The following is a 23,875-nucleotide window of genomic DNA, read 5'->3' on the forward strand; positions in this document are numbered from 1 at the left end:
TGATTTCCTAGCATCACGCATTATGCTCTGTTTATGTGGTCCTGTTCCATCAAATCCCTAACTTTCCTTACTCTTTTCTTCATTTCTTTGTCTTTTTTAGTCCTTATTTTCTTTAGTGATCTTTCTTTAATTCACCTTTGATTCGTGTCTCTTCCTATCATGCGACTGTGAGATTGCATGTTTCGAAGATTTATTCGTTTCAATGTATCCATAGCCCTTCTATCCTTGTTCAAAATAGTTTAACCGACGGCTAACATTTCTTTAATTTTTCCTGACATTCTCGTTCTCTGTTGTTCATTCGTCATTGCCTACACTGACATACGTTATCTTATTTCTTATATATTTTATTAAGAGGAAAGACTGTTCTTGTTCTCTGTAGTTCATTCATCTCTACCTACACTTATACATGCAATCTTAGTTTATATTTTAGATAGTGTAAAGACTGTTCTTGTTCTCAGTTGTTCATTCATCACTACCTACAATGATACATTTCATCCTAGTTTATATTTTAGATAGTGTAAAGACCTCTTCTCGTTCTCTGTAGTTCATTCATCTCTACCTACACTTATACATGCAATCTTAGTTTATATTTTAGATAGTGTAAAGACTGTTCTTGTTCTCAGTTGTTCATTCATCACTGCCTACAATGATACATTTCATCCTAGTTTATATTTTAGATAGTGTAAAGACCTCTTCTCGTTCTCTGTTGTTCATTCATCACTACCTACACTGACACACGTTATCTTAGTTTATATTTTAGATAGTGCAAAGACTCTTTTCGTTCTCTGTTGTTCATTCATCACTACCTACACTGACACACGTTATCTTAGTTTATATTTTAGATAGTGTAAAGACTTTTCCCTGACATCATTAATGCAGTTTTCCTTAATTATGAGTGAGAACTCTGGTTACTGCTTCACGTATAAATAGCTTGAATGATGCAAGCACATGCGTATATAATCAGTGTATATGCTCTGCGTTTCACACGCACATCATGTCCGTATCACACGCGTATCATAGGTTTATTATAGATATATCACACGCGTATTTAAGTGTATCATGCGTGCATCTCATACTGGTATCATAGTTGTATAATACTCGTATCATAAGCGTAGTTTATGTTAAGAAATACGCTAGCGGTACTGCAAGAATGTTGTGTTAAGAACTGTCAGTTTGGAAGTGACTGCAAGAAAACAAAAAAGCTTTATACGAGCCCTGAAAGAGAGGGCACTAAAGTACGTGGTTTGAGGCAAAAGGATACATTACGGACAAATAGATGGAGGCCGATGACTTGCTATGTCCATCACTTAGAAGAGGAGAAGCCCAAAGAGAAAAGGGAAAGTATATGCATTCATTTTGATATCGAAAATTTCTTATCGTAACTCCAAAACAATAGGCAATGTATCTTTTATAGGTTTGAAAATTTCTCTTCGGGAATAACATTAATCACAACGCATGTTAGTACAGGTATGAAATTCTATGGTATCCGTGTCATTTTTCAACGTATTCAATGTTACATTTCAATTTTTTATATTTTGAGGAGTTTTCCAGCAACAGCGGCAACCCACGACAAATTGATTCTCTAAGAAAGTTGGAAAAAACTCACCGGAGAACTCTTCGCCTCACCCGCGGAGGTTTGTAAAAACTGTAGCACACTTTTTCTTTATGATAAAAGCGTCTGCAAAAAAGCTACTTTTCCAGGATTGCTCTCACGTCCGGTAAAGTCGTTTTTCTAAGTGTTCGCGCGTAGAAACCATTGAACTAAAATACATGGAACGCTACCTGAAGCAAAAAATTGAAGCCAAATCTTACACCCAGACACGCGAAGTATTAATTGATTGACTACACTCGCGTGTCTGGGGTAAAATCACGGCTTCAAAAAACTATTGGGGTTTTGTACTACAGGTAGCGTTCCATGTATTTTAGTTCAATGGTAGAAACTGTAAATTTTTCATCACATACGTGTGCACAGCATCGCCGCCGGCATTGCAAAAAAAAATCCAGCCAACTTGTTTTCGAAATCACCTGCTTGCCCAAATAGCGCTGTTGCGTGTTATGTTGACGTAAGGTTACCGTCAATAAGCAAGACCACCAGTAAATGTGTCAGATGATAAACAAAATATATTGTTTCACGAAGGTGTGATAATTCTTTTTATGTATCTATAGTGAAAATTAATGGAGGACAAGTGAAATCTTAAATCACACTTTGCGATATCAATTTGCCAAAGTTGAAGCTCTTCAGGAACCCGTTACAATTGTAAGTAATTAAAATGGCACTTAACATCTTCATTGACGGACGAAGAATTCTTACTCGTGTTTATCGCTTACAAATTTCTGGCAACAACTGTTTTTATAACATTATTTTTTCTTCTTTTCTTGTGCATGTTGTGTCGATAAAATGCTAATACCTAAACACTTTCTTTTGTTTTCAAACGTGCCTTGTTTCATCTAGTAAGTGTAAAAACACATTCTTCTTATTTATAAGTTCAGTATTTGATGGAGAGAAATCTCTACTCTAAGCTTATTTTCCAAACGAAACGATATCCATAGCATCTATATTTACGAAAAAGACATCCGTTTACTGTTTCTGTCCTCTTAACATCACGTGATCATACTGAACATGCGTGTTCTTACCGAAAGAATTATTTCTATTCGGCATCGGGCGTCAGACCACAAGGACGCTTGAACTCCTGACCGCGTTCGTGAAACCATTTGTTGGCAACTTAAAATAAAACAAACAAACTTTCGTGAAAAACAAGGCTGTAGTCATTTTAAAGCTGTGACACTTTGAACTGAATAGATATTTTTCACGCATGAAGTCTTCGCAGACTCTTTCTCGAAAACTTGTTTACTAGGGGAGTGTTTATGCGGTTAGTTCGACAATGGGTATGTTCGATGGGTTTGTCTATAAAATTTTTTTGAGGAATCGTCTTCAATTGTATTATATGTGAAAGGGTTTATTCATATTGGAATCTTTAACATCTCAACATTGTTCAACTCTCAGCCATTTTTCTACAGCTAATTAGTATAAAAGAAAATGGTTTTGTTTGCAAAGCAAGTATTGGACTTTACATGAAAGTTCGATAAATGCTATTGTAAGTCTTGACCACAAACACTTCTTTTAACATACATGCAATGGAATCCCTCTTTTTGAACACATCAGCATAAAAATCAACTGTCATAGCGTACATGCGGCACAGGATAGCTACAACGCTGGATTGTTTTAAATTGTTTTCAATACACGCTTACCCCATTTTGTCCCCGAGATAATGGGACATCCCGCATGCCTCGTTCTGAAATCACCGTCTCCGGATCTCATCAAATTGTGCCAAAAGACCAAGTCACCCTTTTCGGAAGAAACCATTTATATTTAACTGTAAATTTTGTGGCTACGCGACGCTAACTAGTGCGAACTTATAAGTTATTTTAAGAGATTCTTATCAAAAATTTTACAGAAAAAAACGATACCACAAATTATTTTTTTTGTGGATTTAAGATTTACCTCCGATGGTTTAAGTCGTGCGCCGACGTAAGGGAAAACTGTCGCTCCACCTGCCTCGGCTTTGTTCATCTGAAAGTAGTGAGTCATTGTTAATCATCAGCAAAGGTAGGGATTTTTTATTAATGTAGTGTGTTTGGAAGTTAACCACATTGGTTGCAATGCAAAGACTGTTTGAAATGTTTACTTCTTTCTATGTGTATAGAACATTGTTCGTTATGCAAATAAACGTCATTGTGACATCACGCTGAATAGTCAGCAAAGAAAACAGTTGTTTTGTCGACAGTTTGCCATGAAATATCTATCTTTGACGCGTTTAAAAATATTTTTGTATTCATCTACAAAGATATATTCGTTAAACTGTTGTACTTGATGTCATAAACAATTTATGAAAATGATGCTTTTGATGTCAAGTACGCCAACCGAAAATCATCCTACACAAGTCCAGAACTCGTGTTTCTGAGGTTTGAGTGCGGTTGTGATTTTCATCTCCCCCTGCGTTTACCTAATTGTCGTTTGCGATTGTGTTGGACGTACTGAACCGATAAAATCAACCCTAGCATAGTTAAAGACCCAATCATAATACAGTGTTTAGGTCACGTGTTTATGGCGTATTTATAAGAAAATAAAGTGGAGTTTTTTCTTGACTGTTAAGATAAATTATTAATTTATTTGTTAACTTTTCTAGTAGCAATATGATATTCATAAATTCTGTTTCGTCTTTCGCGATTACATCGAAATACTTGTGACATATGTATGTGAAGTGCTGTTGTAAACATCCCCCTAAAAAAATTCATCACATGTACTTGAAGACTGGTGCAAAACCTACATACTTACATACTTAACAAAAAAGAACTATGGATCTAACATAAGTAAGTTGTACGTAGGGGCTTTGGAAGCTTTTAAAAGTTGCGGGTGTTTCGTCCTCACGTAAAGATAAGTCACGAAAGTCGAACAGGTAATTAAACTGCTTGCTTTTTGGTTATTTTCAGTTGGCTTTTCTTTGACTTCATCATGTAGAAGTCAAAATCGCGTACCTTAATTTAAAAGCATATCACACCAGAAGCGGGCATTCAACGTATCGTAGAAGGTAAAGCAAGAAGCGAAATTTGCAGATATCATTCAAAAATAAGGGAAGCTCGCTTACTTAGTCGTGCTGTGGTCATGCTTTGCAAATATTTCTTTGTTCAACCAATGTAATAGCAAAGCAAAGCATTTCAAAAGAAACGAATGATGAAAATGTTTCAAAATTTACATATGGCATTACCAAAACTTGCGAGATCGCTTAGCTGCTGGTGTCCAAACACCCTGACACCCACTGCCTCTCAAGCTCTTGAGAAATTGACATGTTTGTATTATTGAAAGCCATCCATAAAAGCATCATATTAATTTTTCAAAGCGAAAGACTTGTCAGTTAATGGAGGAGGCGTGAAATCACACGTTTTTAGACAACCTGTCAAAGTATTTTCATGCCAAAAAAACATTTCCGTATTCACTTACGTATAAAAGGGCGGTAGCGATACGATTTCCATCACCAAAGCTCTTGATCAACTTCAGTTCACTTTCCTGCAAAGTGAAGATTGTTTAAAGACGTTTGCTGATATTCTGTGCCCAGCGTCATTCATCGTCCATGCTCACCGCTCAAACGTTAAGAAAGCCAGAAAGTATAAATTGTTAAAAATTTGATAGGTATGATAAATTATTATTTTTTAACTAAATTTTATGACCACTTAAACTTACTTTGGCCGCGCGAGCTTTTTCAAGTTTGAGCTGTGAATACAGAGAATAGAAGTATAATGTAAAAATTCTTTCGTCAGCATCCCTCGGCATGCATTTTCCATAAAAAAATTGACCCATGCTGGCCATGCAGCATGACTATATAGACAGAGCATTCAACTTATCTTCGTTCTGTAAATTCTTTTTGAATGAATACCATCATAACTTACCCGAGAGAAGTCAAAGTGTGGAGCATATTGACCGGCCATTCCATAATTTTGTACCTAAACAGAATATTTCGCTTTTTTACTGAACCTTTCGTGATGTGTGTAAAGCTAGGATATTCGCACCTGGGGGAAATTTTACCGAAATATACACGCATGTGATACCCACTTCAACTACACTCAAAATAAGTTGTTATATTCTCCATTACCTGAAGACCTTCAGCTGTCGTCACATCTAACTGCGTAACGGCACCTAATCTTGCGTTGATTTTGGCCACAGTGTGTCCGTCTTCGTCATTTAACCAGGCACTAAACACAAGCAAGAGTTTGAAGGCTTGAACCGTTTCTTCATGCAAATGTAAGAATAAATTGGAATCCACGAGAAGTTTTTCTTACAATTCACTGATCCTGTAGCTCGCAAACTCTATTACTCCCGTCGTTGGATTATGTACAGTTGCTCTAGAAAGCTGTGTGATAAAAATAAATTAAAGATGAGAGCCCTCCTTTTGCTAATGGAGTCAAAAATGAGCCTTTAAAGAGGCATCCTTTGTAATTTTCGCACTTTGAATAGAATTGTATGCAACACACTAAAATTGCTTTAAAAATCACAGTTGAAAGTTTTTCGTCTATCATGAATGTACCTGTGGTTCAGAGATCGCCTTAAGGTCTTCAATTTCTTCTTTTGTGGCAAAGTTTCTGAATATGTATAGTGGTGGTTTTTCCCATACTCGCTCCATTCTTGCAGGTTTGATTCTTAAAAGCGGATCTTTGTTGAAAAACGAGCACTTGAGCTTGTTGACGTTCTGCTTTTCCTGCCAATATAGATGGGTTGAATGTTCAAATCACGCTCAGCTAAGGATGTTAGAAAGTGAAGAGAAAAAGATATCGTGAAATTTAACTGCGAGGATAGGAACGCAATAGTGTTGATGTTGATAAAATATGAAAGAAGATGACAGGAAAAGAAGTGCGTAAGAGTTCCGTTGCATGAGATGACTTCTTTGGCGATACAGCCAATACCTCAGGATACAAAACTATCCCCTTGGCATACCTGTATGTACAGCAATAACTTCATATGATACAACACTATCCTCTCAACATGACACTTGTCCTACAACAGTTACCTCATAAGTGAGAATACTGTCCCCTCGACATAACCTTTTGTAGTTTTCTCGCTCTGTTGGCCAATCAAAGTTATCGTAATCGTAGCGTTTTCTCTGATGTGGTTTCAGTTTTCGTTTCCGTTTTCGTTTTCTTGCATTCGGTTTTCGAGGTTTTTCGCCAATTTTTTCCATGTTTCTCTCGCTCTCTCGTTGTAAGTATATCAGATTTGTCTGCGCTCTTTCGTGGTCCGGCTCTGTAAACATCAATTGTATATTTTTACTTTAAGTTTTTCTGTTGCAAGGCACAATTTCATCTGCAATTATGAAGCTCAGCTGTCATTTCTTCATTACTTATGTTAAAATCATATGTCGTTCTATGGTTGATCAACTTACCCAAAAGTAACCATTCTCTTGTGTAGTTGACTGCGTTTTGTATGTTTCCCAACTAAAGTTAAGAAATGGAATGTGAATGATTTGAACCCGGGAGTATCGTTACATGTTGTAGATGTAGATCGTCCAGGTTAGTAGAGTCCTGAGGACTGTTTTTGTTGTTGTTGACTGACGTTTCGACAACCTTAGCGGTAATCATTAACTCTAAAGATGACTACCGCTAATGATTTGTCCAAACGTCAGTCAACAACAACACCAACAGTCTTCCTCAGGACTCAACTAACCTGGACGATCTACATTCAAAAACATGAAATGTAGCTATCTTTGTTAAATAATGCGATATCTCATTATGTGTAATGCGTATATAAGAACACGTTTCTTGATTAAGAAGATTCCATCCATTCCAAGCTTAAGTGTAACGGTGAACAAATACAATGGGAAATATCTTCTGGATGTTAACTTAAATCTGTGAAAGGTACTGGAAATACTAACAAGAATCGAAATGGCGTCTATTAGTTGTGGGAACCGAACCTATCTGACTGACGACTAAATGGGCAACCTAACTTCTAAATGAACAGATAAACAAACTGATGACTGAACTGGTAACCTAACCTAAGAAATGAACCGATAAACGAACTGATTGCCAAACCACCAAACGAAAGACACAAGGTCAGTTTTCACCTATGTTCTCGTTTTTTTCATGTGTGTTCATACCTCAAAAAGACTCGCTTAAAACATATTTACATTCTTTTTATTTGAATGGAATAATAAAGTTGTATAAAAATGGTTACCTTGTACTCGACCCAACTCAGATGATCCAAAATGTCGCTCATCTTCACTCCATTTTTATAACTTGTTCCGTTCATTTGTCTTCTTGCCTCTCTCATCCAAATCTTCGTATGTAAATACTGCTCGTTTCGATAAGCGTCTCTTCCGATTGTGAAAATATCCTCTACTCCCAGTTGTTCTTCGTTCGTTGGAACCTTACGCAAGCCCGCGCTGATGTAAGACGGGGGGAGTCGGTAGGTTTCTTGTATGCGTGCTATTGCTTTCAACGCACCGTCCAAATCTACCTCAGATGGCATAAGATCTTTGTAAGTTCTTAAACGAGCTAGAAGTAGGTCTGGAAGGAAAATCATTGTTGATGTTAGCTTGCGATTTAAAATAAACACTTAATAATGATATCTAGTCTCGTTTCTTTTGTCGCTAAGGTTCTGCGCATTGTATAATCTTATCTCAAATAGGTGTTAAAGCATAAGGCCCATTTGTGTTTCGTCGAGGTTTGCGAATTTAACTATTTCTATGAATCCCAACATTGATATTAAATATTTAATATCCTCATCCAGTTTGTGTCAAATATGCACAGTATCAATGCATCATTAATGAATATTTCTTCGGTGCCTTGTTTTTATAAGTGATTTAAAAAAAACCCCAGAAAGGCCATGTCAGAATGAGAAATGAATATTTTTTAAAAAATAGGTCAACTTTTTGTTGCCATAACTCGACTCAACTAGACTTTTCCTATCATTTAAATCAATATTATTTCGCGACAATCGTTCCAAAAACTCGACACAAAATGGGCAAACACATTTTTACAGATATTGACCGTTGTCAAGGTTTTGTCAAGGTTGAAATAAATCGCCTTTTGTCTTTTAATACGCTCTTCGTGTTGATTTAATTTTAAATGTCATACAGTAACTCCATAAAGACACGGTGTTTTGAAAGAAACTTAGAAAGTTCCAGGAAGTGTAGTCGGTTGCGAAGCAGCCAAATGAGTTGCTAAAGAATGCATGTTAAAAACCATGACCCACACATGGAATATAAAAACTCCGCTATAACATATTATTTCATCTTAGCAAGCTTTCCGAATAATCACCTTGGTTCACTTCCATCGTCTCCTTCATTTGACGCCAAGATCCTACAAAGCGCTTTAACATTCGATAAGCGCGGATTGGATTGGCTGCGTACTCCATTAATGACGTCCCCGTGTCAAGATTTAACTGTCTAGCGCTCGCTATTTCGTTGGAAAATTTGCGTAACTCTCTCAATTTTGTCTCCTCTGAATTTATGTATTCTCCCAAGGCCCGGTGGAGTTCTAACTCGACGGAGGCGAGTTTTGCCATATGATTGTATGCAGTAAATATGTCGCGACAGAGCACCTTTTGCAATGATAAACATACCACCAAAATATATAACATTGTCTGTGATCTAAATGCCATAGTTCTTCGTTCAATTTTTTTTTGATTTTGTAATAATTGTCAAGCGAATCAATTTTACTTCATAATAGAACGCTCCCCTGTAGATGTCTTCATATTTAACGTCAATGGAAATCACATATGAATGAGACTTTGTTTAGAACTTTGTGTATTGTCTTTCAAAGATCCGCTTTACCATGACGTAACCGCGTTAAGTGTCGTCTTTCAATGGACCGTAGGATGTTTTGGGATGTTTAGGAATGTTCGGGATATTCATAACGTTTATGTTTCTTTGTGATTTGTTGATGAGTTTAGAGAGGATGCACTATACAAGGTACAACAAACGATGTGCACACAAACTCCGAAATACTAAAAACACACGGTTGAACTTCTGGCGGGTGGAATGTGAGCCAGCAATGCCTGCAAGCGGGAAGGCATTTCCGAAAAGTACGCGTAGTTTTAACTATCGCTTTTTGATGTCGAAATGCTTTTTTAATTATTTTATGCTACGTGTGTAAAAGCACGTTCAAATTAGTTCATCTTTGGAGGCGCGTACTTCAGATCTCCCCTTAAAAACTCTTTGCCCTCTCTCGACCTTCACTGGCGCATCCTAACAGATATCTCATGTGCAGAAGTAGAGTAAAACATGGCTAATACCGACTTTCAAAGTATTTTTTGTCATAAAACAATGGTGACACGAAGAGAAATTGCGCGCTTTCCAATCTAAAAAGATCTCTATTTAACATTTGCTAATAATGAGGTGTGCAAAAATTTAAAATTATTTGTGGTTTCTCTCGTTAAAAGACCGTGCAAGATCATAAATATGGAAAGAGACCAACGATTCGATATAAAATATTAAAAATCTCATTGTAAGGGCCGTTTTAAGAGCATTGCTTTTTTTGAGAAAAAAAAACAGTCTTAGCTATCTCTGTACGTTCATGCTGCACCTGTATAAACAAAATATTTGCTAACGATTTCTTGCACATTTGAATTCATGTCTTCAAGCAGCGACGCAGTTTTGTAATACTTCCAACCTTTTAATCTATTCCAATAAATGATGGCGACGAATTTGGGGTTTTTTTTATTATCAATTAATTGTGCTCCGCAACATCTATTAGGAATAAAGTAAATGGTTTACAAACATCTATTAGGAATGTCAGAAATTAATGCTGAAAGTATTCTTATTTTCAATTAAAGTTGACATCAAACACCAATGTACTTTAGTAAGCCACATTGATTCTTGCATGTAAGATCCATGTGGGATATTGGAGTTTCGGACATATGATTGAAATGCCCGCTTTGAGCGACGCGCCAATTATTTTTTAACACAATATTTACCGACAATGTGCGATTTTAATTACTTCCAATTTAATGTTTAATTATCGGTTTTAGTTAATCGACAGTCGTTGGAATCGAAATGTTAACATGGAAACAAACGTGGAAAATAATCAATAGCAACTCGTAAAGATATGGGCTTTAATTGGAACACGAAATAAAACTGAGCGTTAATCTACAATAATTTCCAAGTTGGAAAAAAGAACAAGGTATGCCAAGCATTGTTGTTGAAATATAATGGCCTTTTTTGGAGCTTTTATTAGACTACCGTTTAGCAGTATTTTCGTTCTGAAATGATGCTAGCCTCGAGATAGTCATGTTTTAGCTGCAAAAGACGCTTTCGCGTAAATAAGCTCGTGCAAGACTCGAATGTTTTATATAGACAGCAGACGTATTAAAGGTGAAATATATTAAATTCTTTAATGAATAAATCAAATTGTTTTTCAGGACTACCGTAAAGTTGTGCAATTCTCTCTCAGCTGGATAAAGTTTGTTAATATTTAATGATTTTTTCAAATGTCTGATGCAAATACGCTCTCTCGTGTTTATTGAATTGAACAGAAAAGAAAGACTTCAAGACTGAAATATAAAAATTACCATACAAAGGGATTTTGATGTTGGGCTGATGCTGCACTTTTCGTGTTGTGTTAAAATTCTATATTTTTAATGCAGACACTGAAAAGATTTTCAATTGAAATCGATAACAAAATCCGAGCATTTTCACATCCAACAATGCCGAATATTTTTAACTAAACCAGTCAAAACTTTGTTTTCATAAAACACAAATCCGCGCTATTGACATTTTTTGGATAAAAAAATGCGTTTTCACTCGCGAATTGAAGAATTTTCTTCACTAATTGTCTTAGTGCAAAATTTACTGCTTGTCCCCACACTCTCTTTTGTAATCCAGTAATTTTATATAATTGTATTTTTTCCAAACAAGTCAAATCCTTTGATCAAGCTACAGCATGAACCCAACCCATATAGTCCCTCTAGTAAATTTTCTTTATTTTGGGGCTATTTGTGTAGCTACGGCTGAATAGTATCTCATGTCCATTCCATAGATTTCTCTGACCAACTTATTTTTATTATTTTCAATTTAATTTAATTTCGTCTCAACTATTCAGATTTTCCTCCGGGTTTGGCCCACAATTTTTATTCCATCACAATCGATTATTTACTTTTGTCTTTATAAGCCGTTGGCCCTCCTTCATCAGTGTGTTTCATAGATGTAAATTTGATGAATTTTTTTTTAAACATGAGCAAAAACTATCGTATCAACGCAGTAAAGACCAAATCCTATTACGCCGACCGAGAAAAATTTAATCTTGGTTTTAATAAAAGGAACTGCGGTTGTCAAGTGGAGATAAAATAGTTGTTAGCCATGCATGATTAGACTTATCATTTCACCCAGCGATTGAATTATAGTGAATCAATTTTGTACATCCCCGTAAGCAAATCTCGAAATTTTCTTTTGTTGCAGAATGCCGTTTGAAAAGGGCTACCGATGAAGAGACTCTGTTTAATCTCTGGCTTTCTAAAAGCAGTAAGTATACTAAAAAAGCCTCAAGCTCTTGGACAATACGTTAAAAAACAGACAAAGTGTAATTAGTGTGAAGACAAAGCAAACAGAATTTTCTATTGATTTTGCTCAAGTCAGTTTTACTTTGAGCTTGTTTTAAAGTCAAGGCGTTTGTGTGGATACTTTGCTACATCTTGCAAAGTTATAGGTAGTCTTTGTTTCCTTGTGTTAATTTATGTTGCTGGTGAATACATAGTTGAAAATTTTAAGTGCTCAAAGCATGGGTCATGTTTGCTTCAAAATGTCACCGTTTTACTTAGTTTCAACATGGTTGCTTGTAAGTTTTTGTATATTAAATATTTCATCGTGACCATTTCGTCTCCTGGGTGTTTTATAACTCCTCGTTGTCTGTAAAAAAAGATAAACGAACAGTCTGTTTATGGTAAAGTCTTCACTGCGTGGGTTGTCTCAACACTCAAGTTACCTGTACTCTACTTAGGACAGAACTGACTTTTGTTTTTGTTGCTTTTCTGTTCTTTAGTTTAAATGTACGGTTTTTTTCATCGTCCTCACCGAAATCCCTTTTCTGAAAGCACAAAATGGTAAGAAAACATATCTATGTATATGTACTTCAAACCAACAAAGATAACTTTCGTTTTTTATGTTCCTCTTCGTTCACATTCCAATTTTATCATTGGTCGTGATGTTGAGAAAGTTTGTTTCAGTTTGTCCCCGATGTTTCGTTTCGCTTGAGTTTAATGAACTAAAACGTCCAATTCATCACTACTCACCAATCCTTCTTCATCTTTCTCTAACCTTATCTGTCTTCTTTAATTTATTAAATTATTATTCACTTTTTCGCTCCTTTTCTTGTGAATTTGACATGATAATTACTCTTGTCTTACCCTTGTACATTAGCAAATATTTAAGTTTCTCGTTTAGTTTTTAAAAATTACGAGAAGGAATTCGTTTACACTTATGAAAACCATTCATTAAGTTGGCAGAAATAGTTCTCTTAAAGAATTACGACTAGTTGCTACATACTTTAGCCATATAATTGGAATACTCACTGAAAAACCACGAGGCGTAAAGCGTTACTAGCAAAGCGAACTGTCTTCATCTCGCATATTAACAACAGAAGACTTCATTATCTTCCCCGCTGGTGTAATGTATTTTTTGAAAAATTAACAATATTGGTAAAATAATGACTCGTCACTTGTACATGTCGTTTTTGTCTTGTTATAGATTCTCATCTGCCATGGTTCCACGACGCTGATAATTTTTGGGACTTTGACTATGTCGAAAACAACACAGTTTTGGATTTAAAAGGAAAGCCCTCCTCCGCTATTATTGGTAAATACGCCATCGTTCCAGGTCAAAAAGATAATGCGCTCGAGTTACAAGGAAGCAAATTTAACAAATCCTATATTACACTCGCGGACTTCAATCATACATGTCTACCGAAACCTTCGACGTGTTTTATGGTTTCACTTTCAGTTTTTGGTTGAAGTTAGGAGAAGTTCAGAACAATGGCGTGTTGTTGCAGCTTTCTATAAGCCGAAAACATCCTGGTATTACCATGAATGTTATTGTAAGTCCTCGGTTTGTTTTAGAATTTCATATCAATACACAATCTTATATGTACACAACTTCTGAGAGTCTTGGCATCAACACCTGGCATCACATTGTTCTGATGTGGAACCCGAAAAGCGGAAGATGACTTTATTTTTGAATTGCGTCACAATGGATGATCTCAATACGATCGTCAAAAAAAGGACACGAAGTAACAAGACAGGTGAAGATACGAAATTAGTTCTTGGTGCAAATCATTCTGGCAAAAGAACACTTCCTATTATCATCGACAACCTTGCGATCTGGTTCAAAAATTTACCAGATCATAGAATCTGTGATATATTCAAGCAAGATAGAGGTTAGTTTTATACTGTGTGAAATCATAAAATATACGATCATCTTATATATATATGGTTCATATTCCCTTTAATTTTCGAGATGAAGTCTCGTTTATTAGATAAAATTCATTCATACCACTGGAAAAATGTTTAGCTTTTGAAAAATACCTTATAAAATCATTGTAAAGCGAGGTTTTTAATGACTTTTCGAGTAATGGTCCTATATTCCTATCATTAAAACATCTAATCGTTTCCTTTGAGAAATCCACTTCGATTTTTTACCCTTAAATTTAGTTCATGGCAACTACTCCTCGTGGTCGATGTTTTCTCCGTGTTCTGTCTCGTGTGGATCTGGATTTAAGATTCGTAGGAGAACCTGCGATAATCCTGTTCCTGATTACGGTGGACGAGATTGTGAAAGATTAGGTTCGAGTTTTGAAACATTAGGGTGTGCGAGGGAACCTTGTCCTGTACACGGAGGTTACACCCTTGGTCTAATTTCTCAGAATGCTTTCCAATTTGTGGAAATGGAAGTACAAAGTACAGAACTCGAAACTGTTCTAATCCTGAACCACAGTATGATGGAGATAACTGTTCTGTTATTGGTCCAGCAATAGAGACGATGGATTGTCCGTTGATTCATTGTCCCGTACACGGAGGGTACACCCCTTGGTCTAATTTCTCAGAATGCTTTCCAGTTTGTGGAAATGGAAGTACAAAGTACAGAACTCGAAACTGTTCTAATCCTCAACCACAGTACGGTGGAGATAACTGTTCTGTCATTGGTCCAGCAATAGAGACGATGGATTGTCCGTTGCTTCCTTGTCCCGTACACGGAGGGTACACCCCTTGGTCTAATTTCTCAGAATGCTTTCCAATTTGTGGAAAGGGAAGTACAAAGTACAGAACTCGAAACTGTTCTAATCCTGAACCACAGTACGGTGGAGATAACTGTTCTGTCATTGGTCCACCAATAGAGACGATGGATTGTCCGTTGATTCCTTGTCCCGTAGAGGGTACACTTGGTCTAATTTCTCAGAATGCTTTCCAGTTTGTGGAAATGGAAGAACAAAGTACAGAACTCGAAACTGTTCTAATCCTGAACCACAGTACGGTGGAGATAACTGTTCTGTCATTGGTCCAGCAATAGAGACGATGGATTGTCCGTTGCTTCCTTGTCCCGTACACGGAGGGTACACCCCTTGGTCTAATTTCTCAGAATGCTTTCCAATTTGTGGAAATGGAAGTACAAAGTACAGAACTCGAAACTGTTCTAATCCTCAACCACAGTACGGTGGAGATAACTGTTCTGTCATTGGTCCAGCAATAGAGACGATGGATTGTCCGTTGATTCATTGTCCTGTTGATGGTAATTATTAGTTACGTGTGTCGTTGAAAAGTCATAAGTAGACATTTAAAGAAAACGAAAACTTTGGGTTTTTTTTTCACCGTAGATATCGATGTGACTGTCACCTTTAAGTTAAACAATATTTCTCAGATGAACGATTGTCGTAGTACTTCAAGTATGGCAAGACAACATTTTGAAGAAAAGCTTGAAAACGCGGTGAGATGAACGATGACTTTGTACACTTGAAAAAGACATGAAACAAACTCTGAATCGTTTCATATTCTTGACAGATAAACGGATTGTATGGAGACAAAAATGTGAAAGAAGTGAACATCAAGAACATCTGGTAAAACTATTTTAGCATTTATTGCTTTTTGAGACTTCGGGAAAGTATATTTTGGCGACAAAGCCTCTTTTACAACGACTTCGATTATTGGGAAAATGTCGTGTTGAGCTGTCTCTCTGTTCTATACTTTCAAATATTTTGCATTCCCCTCCTCAGTACTAGGTCGAAAGTCATGGTCATATTATTAACGAAGTTTTTGTGTATGTAGTATTTTTTATCGCTTTTGCACATACATTGTTGTTAAGAGATCGTTATGATGATTAATAGCTATTTATTAGCTATAGCTTTTAACAAGAGGTTTATGGTTTCGTCTACGGCTTTATTTACAACCTAATGAGTTAAGGCGCATACTTATTAAGATTTACCTTTCTTATATTCATGTGGTAGCTACATAAAGTATGACAAATTTGTCGACTTTGTAAAGTCCCCACAGAACTAAAATCCTTAAGAGACGTTGTTTGGCAAGGTTAAAAATTCGAAAAACGCTTTTTCTTCTATGTCTCAATGGTTATCTCCCTTTAACTTAGAGAAAACTGTTTCTTTTCATAGCAACGACAGCTTTCCTGTTGTTCAAGCAAAAGTTATTTACGAGCCACTAGACTTTCCTGGTCTGATATCTCTTCACGATGCTTTCTACGAAGATCGAATGATCGGTCCCTACAATGTAACCCCACTTCGCTTTTTCTCAAAATACGGTAAGGTGAAATTCCTTTTGGACCTTGCATTCGTTATGTTGAAGATTTGGAGGAAAAAATAACCTGACTTGATGACAAGTTCATTTCACGTTCGGTAGCATCAGCGTGACCTGCCCGTGTGCAGGCAATTGTCGACCATCCCAACGTAGACAAAGAAATATATTTGAAACTTCATCCTTTATCTAATGTCCATCATTTATACAACTAATTATTACAGTTGCTTTTCAAAATTTTCGCTTTACCATTTTTACCTGTAAACAGCTGCGGTTATTTTTCTACTTTTCATTTAGTTCCAACAGACATTGTTCAAAACCTTTCTGCCTTTAATCAAAGTTCTACGAGTCTAGTCCTACAATGGAGTCCTCTGGTGAACCATCCAGATAACGATGCCGTCATCGGTTATTCTGTCATGCACAAAGAACTTCTTGGATCGAAAAAGATGAAATCAAATTTTTCGGTGATCACCGCCTTTTTTAACCGATCTGAGGGAATTTTAACTGGGTTGAAAAAGTATACTTGGTACGAGATGCGAATAGCTGGCATGAGCAGGCGTGGAGTTGGATCTCCTAATGGAAAAATGCAGGTCCTTACTGATGAAGATGGTACGTGTTGAGATGACAATTTCTCATTATAATACAATGTCTTGTATGCCAATCTATTGTTTTTTGTTGAGAAGCCAACAAAGTTAATTTGTGATTCTTGCTGAGAATGTTTGTACGAAGATATGAAATCTCATAATTTCAGTGCCAAACGCTTCATCAAACTTGAAACCTTTTGGTCAAAATACGAGCTCGACATCCTTGAACATTCAATGGAAAGAAATACCGAGAGCTGACATAAACGGTGTTTTGCTGGGTTATGTCGCGTTTTACAGGCCTTCCTTTCCATTGGCGACGTCCTTTCAAAATGTCACAGTGTCTGCGAGAAATCTTTCGCTTCATTTGACCGGACTTCGAAAGTTTACGAAATACGAGTTACGTGTTGCTGGTGTAACGTCGAAAGGAGTGGGAAGAAAGTCCAACAGCACTTTTCTTTTCACTGATGAAGATGGTAATATACATTATTTTACTTGTTTTGACTTGCAAGTTTTTCTCTTTTTTTTGTAAAACAACTAAAAGTCATTCATAATGTTTAGTACCGGATGAAGCACCAATCTTTCAGTCTTTTCATAATCTCAGCTCAACTTCGATTCAAGTTCGATGGTCGAAGGTGCCCAACGATCATGAAAATGGTATAATCAAAAGCTACAAATTGTACTACAGAGCGTATATTACTAACTCCTCGTGGTTGGTGAAAGTACTTGCGGAAAACACTACCCTTCTTGTTATTGACGGCTTAGAGATGTTCCAAAATTATTCCTTTCGCATTTCTGCTTTCACGAAGAAAGGAGAAGGGAAGATTAGCGAAGCAGTCGTTGTTTCAACTGACGAGGATGGTAAGACATGACAAGCGTAGCAATGTTCAAAATTCTACCTTTGAAATGCTCGCGATTTCTCTCAAATGTTGAACTTTAGATACACAATGTTCTTTAGTCCACAGTGTTCATCAATGGTATTATTAATTAACAATTTCTATTTCTATATTATTTTTAGTGCCCTGTGCTTCACCAAACAATATTTCTGTCGTTGCCACCAGCTCGACGTCGTTGATGATAAAATGGGAGCCCATACCAGGCCCCTGTCGCCGCGGTATTTTGCGCGGTTATACAGTGTTCTTTAGGATGAAAAGCGAAATAAAGTACAAGAACATTAGCGTAAGGCCATCTTTTACTGGCGCCACTCTAGAAAACCTCACGAAGTATAAAGCATACCATATTAAAGTGGCAGGATTTACGTATAAAGGACACGGACCTCAAACAAAAGACTTCACGGAACGAACATTTGAAGATGGTACAACAAGATTTTTTTAAAAAAGGGTTCGCATTAATAAGAAGAGAGAATGTAGTCTCGCCATTACCTTTGTAATGGATCGTACATTAATTGCAGGAGAGGGTGATATTTTGTTTTCACTGCCTTAATTGGTTATACAAAGATAGGATAGGAGATGGGGTCCTTTAGAAAGACGAAAAAGTACTTTAGAAAGAAGGGGGGTAATCGTTAGTATTTTTATTTTTTTATCAACGCAAGAATATCTAGTGATCACTTAAGCCACGCTTTAAAAATATTCACTTCTATCAATGGGGCGAACCTTGTGTTAGTGTCTTGATCAATACTTAAGAAAGTTCGAAGGTAACTTTTTCTGTGAATGGGAGTGAAATTGTGTTGTTGCTGATACATTTTTCTCCATAGTCTGTATCGCTTGCTCGCGTAAATAACTTTCTTGATAAATTTTGCTTTTCATTGCACAGCGAGTCGTTCTCATTCCATGATCAAGAAGTCAAAACTTACGCTAACTTAATATGCCTTGCGTTGTTGTATAATTCGACTTAATACATCCACGTTTGTCTATTTATCCAGTTCCAAGTACATGGCCTAAAAAAATAAAAGCTTTCAATACCAGCTCCACCAGTATCAAGATAATCTGGAGTAAGATCCCACTCTCAAAAGTAAACGGACGTCTCGAAGGTTACACTATTTTGTTGAAGAAAGCGAACGAAACTGTTTGGAAGCAGGTGAACGTCTCGAAGATCGACTTGAGTCATGAATTCATTAATCTTTGGAAATATACCGTGTACCATTATCGTGTAGCTGGTTTCACATCAAAAGGTGAAGGGCCCTGGAGTAAGAGCGAATCCGTGAGGACAGATGAGGATGGTAAGGGTTTTTTTAGAACATTTGGCTAATCAATCCTGACTCATTAAAGGTAGTCAATATTTTGTACTGTGGTCGTTGAGCTTAAAGCAAAGGAAACATCTGACATTGCACTAATCAGGAAATTGCAAGTGATAAAAATCTTACAAAGATGTTATTGAATTGAATAACAACTGTTGATTGTTCTTAAACAAACAACTTTGAACAGCTGCTTGGACGTTTTGTCTTGGAAACTCATAATCAACGCACATTTGATGTTTTATGAAAACGAATACGGCTCATCAATTTTAAAATTGGACATGTTGTTGCAAACCTTTGTTTTCACAGCCAATTGAATCTTGGATCATCTCGTTTATCTTAAAAATCTATACAAGTCTTAATCACAATGTTAAAGAAAGCTCTCTCCGACTCTTGATCGTTTCCAACATGATACATGCAAAACGAAAAATCAGTTTCTTTCTGATTTCCTGAATTTTCGCCTATTTCAAACGTCGGTTATCAATTCATTTGCCAGATTCCATTGAGACATACGATAATGAAGATCACATAACTTTAAAACATTTGCTGCTTAAAAAGTTCACCGTTCTAACTAGGTCTATCCTGCTTCTTTAGTTCCAAGTCGTACGCCAGAGATGTTCACAGCTGTCAACAAGTCTGGACCAACCTCCATTCATTTAAGTTGGAAGCCGTTGCGTGATTCCTTTTACCTCCATGGTCTCCTACGGGGCTACAAAATAGTCTATAAAATGATTCGTCTTGCCGGAAGCGCTATGACTGTGGAAGCTGAGACTATGAATGTTAGTGTTTCGCCAAAAACACTGTCTTATAAATTGACGAATCTGGAAATTTATGCGCTATATAGGATACAAATAAACGCTTTTACAATCAAAGGTGATGGTGTCACTGCCGAATTATTTGAAGGTAAACATTTTCTTTACTTTAATTTCCACGAATGTTAAATTCAAGCGATTCCTGACCAAATTCTGTTTGTAGTCGTCACAAAATCACACTGTTGTAAAAAATTTTCATTGCGTCGTGTTGTATAAAGGGAACCAAACAAAGACAATAGTCATGCATAGCGACTTTCAGCTAGATTTTATTCTTTCGATTGTTTGAAGGAAAAAGTCCTAGACTCTATAATGTGTCAGTTTCTTTGAAATAACATCGAGAATTTCGATCTCTTTAGAAACCTGCAAATGTGCTTCAGCTTATAAAACAAATTGGTGGATCAATTCTCCCTATATGGATCAGAACAATAGCAAGGTCACTGGGATTTTTTCACATGTACTTCCTTTGATGGTATCGAAATGTTGTGGCTCCTGTCACGAACACAATCAGACTGTCACTCACTTCGAGAATCCTTCAAAAACCATTTCCTATCGCAAATCTGGAGTGAATGCATTTCGTTCTGCTGTGAACGATGACATAGAACTCCATTTTCCAATGCACGGCCAGTTGCATCAAGTCAAGTATTACAAGCGCTACGAGTTTATACCCCTGGTACAATCTCCTGGGGTGGTTTTCCTCGTATTGGAAGAGGACGAACACACGCCATCGTTGCTATTATTGAATGCGATCAGCGAATCGTTACCAATCGTTGTACTGATGATTGTATTAAGTTTACTCATGGGAATCGTAGTTTGGTTCGTGGAGCGTTTTCAAAATATTCATGAGTTTCCTACATCGTTCACTGGTGGTGTACAACATGGAGTGTGGTGGGCTATTGTCACAGTAACGACCATTGGGTAAGGTGCATTATATCTATGGTAAGACGTATACGCCATTCAATAATCACACGTGATTAAAATTTACATAATTAATGTTAGGTGTTATCTGGCAATTCCACACCATGTTCAATATTGACCCTATAAGTACCTATAATAGGAACTTCGTTGGAAATGGTTATTACTCGGTCATGGGCGTGCCCTGGGAGGAGCAAAGGAGGCAATCCCCTCCCTTCGCGTTTAAACCCTAAAGTTTGTTTTTTGGAGCGCCTAAGTGACATGATCATCAAAAAAACCAAGTAGGATTGAAACCAGAAGCCTGTTGTTTGAAATGAAGTGCTCAATAGCATTGTTTGTAATGAGCACCGGAACTTTATTCAAATACTGAGTTGGTGTGCAGAAGATTCACTGAAATTTTTTATTCCAATGAAAATGAGATCGAGATTTGATGTTTTTAGGGTTTGAATCACGAATTTAATTTTTCCAGATACGGTGACAAGTCCCTCGCTCAGTAATGGGAAGAATTCTTGGAATTGTTTGGGTTCTCTTTGGTTCCATACTTGTAGCTATGTATACTGCATCAATTACTTCAAGTATTACAAGTGAAGTGGTCAGCGACACGGTGAAGCTCTATGGCACTAAGGTACAAACCACATATAGAGATACATACGTTTACCTATACATGTGTTTACCTATTAAAATTATTGAAAATAGTAGGATTTTTTTGCCAAAGCCTGAACAATAACGAGGCCATTTGTCAGAAGGGTTCTATTTCAAAATTATGTTATCTGTGTAAACTTCCCTGAAAGGCTTCTTATTGCCTTCCATCAATAGTTCAGCTGTTGTCACTCTTCACACTGGAAATTGCTTCAAGAAGCCATTTTACATTAGACTTGCTCTGCTTTCAGGTGGCTGTTATACAGAACTCTTCAGAACATCAATTGGCTGTCAGAAAGAACGCTAAAGCTGATTTAGGTAAGACCAATCGAAGTAAATATTTCTGGCAAACTATTTCGATAGTATTGTGAAATTCAAAAAAACGTATTGTGGAAATTCGTCCTTTCTTAGATCATCTCTATAGCAACCTTACGATGTGTACAATGGTCTTAAAAACCGTTACGTTAAAGGGGCATTGGTTGATGCTTATGCCTTGGGCAGTCAAAGGCACTTGTTCAATAATCTTGAAGTTACACTGCAAGAAATCTATGATTACTCCTCGGCGTATGGAATTGTTTTAGCTGGTGAAGCAAAAAAACTGCAAACGTGTTTCAGAGAATACGTCAGCGAAAATAGGAGTGAAATTTTTCGTGTTATTGAAAGACATGTACACGTGATCGAGGTACGTCGGATTTTAACAATTCCCGCGATTTTTTTGTGTTGCGAATTTGATCTGTAATGGAAATTCGGTGAACATTTAGCTAAGATAGTTTATGGTCGAATCGTGTACTGTGGCAGCTTGCAAAGAATTCTAGCTATTAACATGCTGATATTTTTCTTAAAGTTTTTAAAGAGGAATTATGTTTTATGTGGCAACATTCCAGCTATCGACAGCATCCTTTAAGCCAGGTTTCCATTATTGGTTTATCACGATAAAAGCGATAGCGATAACTTTTATTCGCAATGGTTGCGCGATTAAACGTGTTGTTTACATTATGTTGGATGGCGATTATTTTGTGAAATGGCGTCAGTAAAAAAACACGATCTGATAGTAATTGCAGTAGCTTATGTTTTATGGAGGCGACGGAGACGCCGTAGAAAGGCATCGAAGAAAAGAAAACAACGTTTTTGGATTCGCCATCTTAAATTCCTAAATTTTCATTCAAGATGACGTCATTTTGGCGATTAACGCGAATAAATATCAAAAATTTTTGATATTTTATCGCGATTGTTAGTCGTCGTTTATTGCGATTATTACCACGTTCTCATATAGGATTATCCCGATTAAAGTTAATCGTTGTCGCGTTTGTCGCGTTAAACCAATAGTGGAAACCAGGCTTTAATATCCATTGTCAGTATACACGATTAACTTTTGTCATCTTGTTTCTCCCCTTTAGAAAAGCGAAGTGGCTCAGTCTGTGAAACGAGCGTACTCTTTGATCGATCCTACTTTCATCATTTACCAGAAATGTGTTTTTATTATAAGTGGACTCTTCGTTCTGAGCTTTATCTTAGGGTGTGTATTTGAGTACTTCAAGAAACATTTAAAAGGAGTTTTCTTCCGCGCGACATTCAAAAATGGTGAGTATCTATGATGAGTGTTGGCTTCGTTGAGCTGGTGGATGTTGTTGTCATAAATATGTGCGTTTTCTTGTTTTTAAGACTATCTGGTTTGCTAACTTGTTAACAACTGCAAGTGAATAATGTTGAATGTATAAATAAACTAACACTTATAACATTTTACTCTTTCTTTCTTATAGTTACATGCAAAAAATGGTTACGACGTCAAAGAAATTTGAAAAGGATGAATGATGAGATGTTTAAAGACTTATCGAGGTTGAAAAACAAATTGGAAGAACTGAAAAGGAAGCATTACCTGGAATGGCGAAGCTGGTGGAAACTCAACAAGAATGAAAGACGCAGTTTTGAACTTGCTCTGTCAAAATCGTCACCAATGGTTAGATACAGTGCTCGTTCCAATTCCCCGTTACCAGAATTGACAAGGTTCATACAAATGAGCAGAGATGGTGAGAGGAGAATTTTGATTGTGAAAGAAACGGTGGTGTAACAATGGTGAAGCGAAGGTGTAACGATGGTAGAACGAAGGTGTAACGATGGTGTAACGATGGTAGAACGAAGGTGTAACGATGGTGCAACGATGGTAGAAAGAACATGTAAAGATGGTAAAACTATGATGAAACATAGGAACAAAAGAATCCATTGAGTTTTATATTTTTCTCAGTGATTATGCGTTTGAAGCTAATGACATCGAAGGGAAAAGGCGATGTTCATATTTGTCATCACGTCAGACTGCTTCCAAGGTAACTGAGACTCAGCCTCTCTGATGTATTTGTACGTGTTGGTAAACAATCAAGATCGTCATTATATCAGTGACTGCTACTGAACAAGAAATGAATCTATGAGCTCGAAAAATACTTAATAAAAATATTCTCGCTTAAAACAG

The 23,875-nt window shown here is 36.7% G+C and overlaps 3 protein-coding genes and 2 long non-coding RNA genes across 9 annotated transcripts; 4 read left to right on the forward strand and 1 right to left on the reverse strand.

The window, feature by feature from the left end:
• The first annotated feature begins 1,385 nt into the window (after window positions 1-1,385).
• LOC124452394 lies at window positions 1,386-2,248 on the forward strand. The gene is made up of 3 exons (XR_006950761.1): window positions 1,386-1,467; window positions 1,541-1,634; window positions 2,167-2,248. It is a non-coding gene; the product is annotated as an uncharacterized LOC124452394 (long non-coding RNA).
• On the reverse strand, window positions 2,104-9,444 carry LOC124452392 (prolyl 4-hydroxylase subunit alpha-2-like). Of its 5 annotated transcripts, XM_047002920.1 has the most exons (14): window positions 8,806-9,440; window positions 7,721-8,052; window positions 6,933-6,984; window positions 6,561-6,793; window positions 6,081-6,251; window positions 5,836-5,906; window positions 5,649-5,748; window positions 5,446-5,499; window positions 5,240-5,269; window positions 5,000-5,065; window positions 3,503-3,571; window positions 3,250-3,346; window positions 2,635-2,722; window positions 2,104-2,553 (listed from the first exon to the last, which is right to left on the reverse strand). In XM_047002920.1, the coding sequence occupies exons 1-13, from the start codon at window positions 9,146-9,148 to the stop codon at window positions 2,649-2,651; spliced, it is 1,692 nt and encodes a 563-aa protein (XP_046858876.1). In that variant the 5' UTR covers window positions 9,149-9,440; the 3' UTR covers window positions 2,104-2,553; window positions 2,635-2,648. The 5 variants fall into 5 exon arrangements, with proteins under 5 accessions (XP_046858876.1, XP_046858875.1, XP_046858878.1 ...); XM_047002919.1 differs by having other exon boundaries at window positions 2,104-2,722; window positions 8,806-9,439; XM_047002922.1 differs by lacking the exon at window positions 5,240-5,269 and having other exon boundaries at window positions 2,104-2,722.
• Window positions 3,559-4,753, forward strand: LOC124452395. Its single transcript, XR_006950762.1, has 2 exons — window positions 3,559-3,607; window positions 4,387-4,753. It is a non-coding gene; the product is annotated as an uncharacterized LOC124452395 (long non-coding RNA).
• Window positions 7,258-15,041, forward strand: LOC124453457 (adhesion G protein-coupled receptor B3-like). The gene is given in 10 exon segments (XM_047004272.1): window positions 7,258-7,598; window positions 10,517-10,668; window positions 10,907-10,947; window positions 11,943-12,005; window positions 12,523-12,583; window positions 13,227-13,457; window positions 13,460-13,690; window positions 13,693-13,911; window positions 14,186-14,377; window positions 14,380-15,041. Coding segments are annotated over 7 exon segments (1,635 nt in total). The 5' UTR covers window positions 7,258-7,598; window positions 10,517-10,668; window positions 10,907-10,947; window positions 11,943-11,966.
• Window positions 14,987-23,205, forward strand: LOC124452389 (receptor-type tyrosine-protein phosphatase delta-like). Its single transcript, XM_047002917.1, is given in 17 exon segments — window positions 14,987-15,260; window positions 15,346-15,455; window positions 15,530-15,585; window positions 16,135-16,280; window positions 16,571-16,882; window positions 17,025-17,330; window positions 17,416-17,715; window positions 17,873-18,169; window positions 18,737-19,033; window positions 19,643-19,951; window positions 20,217-20,775; window positions 21,242-21,249; window positions 21,252-21,397; window positions 21,663-21,729; window positions 21,823-21,837; window positions 21,840-22,093; window positions 22,809-23,205. Coding segments are annotated over 17 exon segments (3,594 nt in total). The 5' UTR covers window positions 14,987-15,046; the 3' UTR covers window positions 23,007-23,205.
• Window positions 23,206-23,875: the final 670 nt, after the last annotated feature.

The sequence above is a fragment of the Xenia sp. Carnegie-2017 genome, unplaced genomic scaffold, assembly GCF_021976095.1.
Source record: "Xenia sp. Carnegie-2017 unplaced genomic scaffold, XeniaSp_v1 HiC_scaffold_25, whole genome shotgun sequence".
Taxonomy (NCBI): domain Eukaryota; kingdom Metazoa; phylum Cnidaria; class Anthozoa; order Malacalcyonacea; family Xeniidae; genus Xenia; species Xenia sp. Carnegie-2017.